At 34.9% G+C, this 2,331-nt stretch overlaps 1 protein-coding gene across 1 annotated transcript; it reads right to left on the bottom strand.

Moving 5' to 3' along the window:
* Positions 1-200: 200 nt before the first annotated feature.
* On the bottom strand, positions 201-1,707 carry LOC116116005 (polygalacturonase-like). Its single transcript, XM_031402118.1, has 4 exons — positions 1,259-1,707; positions 882-1,171; positions 549-778; positions 201-419 (listed from the first exon to the last, which is right to left on the bottom strand). Exons 1-4 carry the CDS (start codon positions 1,705-1,707, stop codon positions 201-203), a joined length of 1,188 nt encoding a protein of 395 aa, XP_031257978.1.
* Between the last annotated feature and the right edge of the window lie 624 nt (positions 1,708-2,331).

Consider the following 2,331-nt stretch of genomic DNA (forward strand, 5'->3'; position numbering starts at 1 on the left):
GAGGCACATACCAATTGGTATTAAATTAATTTTTATTAGTTTACATCTGGCTTAGTTAATATGTTGTACTTGCACGATAAACAGTAGCTTGTTGGTCACATAACTTAAAGAATTCAGTCATGGCAATAAAAGAATTCATAAAGAAAGAATAGAGTACAATTACATTCTTTTATGTGCAAACTTATATTTCTACCATTCAATTACAAACAATTGTTGGGTTGAACCAAACCAAGTTCCTTCCCAGTTACGTAACTACAAGATGATTGAGCGACTTGGTTTGAATACTTCAAGTTTATATTTTGTAATCTTATTCCTTTGCAAGGGTATTTTATGCTACAATTTAAATTTATAGCAACTGGTGTAGCAGATGTTCCCCGAATATTTTGATATGTCACATCACTAATTTGGACACCTGAAACCTGGATGTATAATAAAAAAGAAAAAAAAAATTAGTATAAATAGTGATGCTATACATTTTTTAAGATGTATTGAGAACATAATGGATCTAAAAAGTTTCATTTACATAGAAATATTTAGGAGATCCTTACCTGGCCTGGACAATTTAAGTTGTGAGGACAATAGTTTTGGTCAATAATAATGGGATTTTGAACATTTCGCATAATAGCATCTATGAACCGAATGCCTTGGACAAATCCATTGCTAGGTCTAGCCCATGACTTTATCCTCAACCCATTTTGAGTACCTACAAAAGTTGTGTTTTGAACTGTCACGTTTTGGACTCCTTCCTCATTTGTATCCTTGCCCAGGCTCCCAATGCCATAAATCAAAGAAAAACATTCTTGGCATGAATATCATATGGAAGATGAGATGTTTGTTGTTAATTAGTTAAGTAGTTTTAGATGATAAATGTTTGAATTACCTAATACCATGACCGGGGCCGCATGTGACACGTTCAATCCACACGTTCTTAGTTCTAGGGCCAATTGAGATGCAATCATCCCCAGTTTTAACGGAAGAGCTCATGATATTGACATTTCTAGATAATTGGACATGAATTCCATCTGTGTTGGGGCTATCGCCGGTAGCTATGACTTTAATTCTTTCAACATGAACATTCTGGCAACCGTTGATAACAATGTGAAACATTTGGCTATTTAGTGATATAAGTCCCTTGATTTTGATATTGTTTGAGTTGCCAAAGCTCACTGTCTGCATTCACACACACACAACAGATTTCATAAATTAAGACATCGTAAAATCAAAATAAAACTTGAAAGAAAGTTAAGTATTCTGTATTGTAGCTCCATTGGGACAATTAGTGCCTTTAGCCTTGCAATTCCACAACGCACTTCCCTTGGCATCCAGTGCTCCACCGATGATGGAAGCACCGCTAACCCCTTCAAAGCTTAGCCAATTGTCAACTTGAGCTAGTACACGGTAATCTGATGGAGCCACTAGAGTTCCATCAATGGGCATAGTGATATCTGTATTTTTGCAGTCACCTTTAAAGGTCATAGAACCAAGCAAATACCTTCCTTTTGGTACATAAATTGTGGTTGATTCTGTGAAGCCACAAGCTGCAGCCCATGCTTTGCTGAATGCTTGGGTGGAATCTGTTACACCATTGCCTTTGGCTCCAAAACTTAACACATTATAGTTTGTTGCTGCAGATGATGAATGCAAGTTGTAAATAGAGAAAACGGGGAAAAACATGTACAGATGAGCATGGAAGCACTTGATCGCCATTTTTGCTGAATACGAGAGAAATATATTAAGACTAATATGGGTTAACAGAGAAGATGATACTTAATTAGGTAGAAATTAAGAATTTGAAGGTAAGGTGAGTTGATGAGAAGATGTTGAAACGGTACAGGTAATTATACAATAAGACAGAGGGAAAGATGCAGATGTTTGGATTAGATAGAAGGAATGGTGTAAAATTTAAGAAATCTAGATGAAACCCAAAGAAAACAGCGCCGAATTACAACTAGCTCTCTCATACATGTATCAAATTTCGTTAGTCTCAACTAAGTCTATAGCCCCCAGAAGTCCTTTATGTACGTGGACCGTAGTAATAATAATTAATTTATAACGTAATTAAGATATTAGATATACACACAAGATTAAATTGAATATGATGATTAATGTACTATATATAAAGCCCAGCAGCTTAATTCCAAAATACACCACCTTGTTCAATTATTATATCGACAAACAATTTCTAGAACTATTGAAGAGATCAGATAATTGGTAAACTCAAACAGTCAAACTTATTAAATTACTATAAGTGGTAGTAATTAAGTACATAAAAGCTTAATTCCAAAGTACACCACCAATGAGTTGCTTATTCATTGTCATCACAATCCAATA

Source organism: Pistacia vera, unplaced genomic scaffold (genome assembly GCF_008641045.1).
Source record: "Pistacia vera cultivar Batoury unplaced genomic scaffold, PisVer_v2 Contig759, whole genome shotgun sequence".
Taxonomy (NCBI): domain Eukaryota; kingdom Viridiplantae; phylum Streptophyta; class Magnoliopsida; order Sapindales; family Anacardiaceae; genus Pistacia; species Pistacia vera.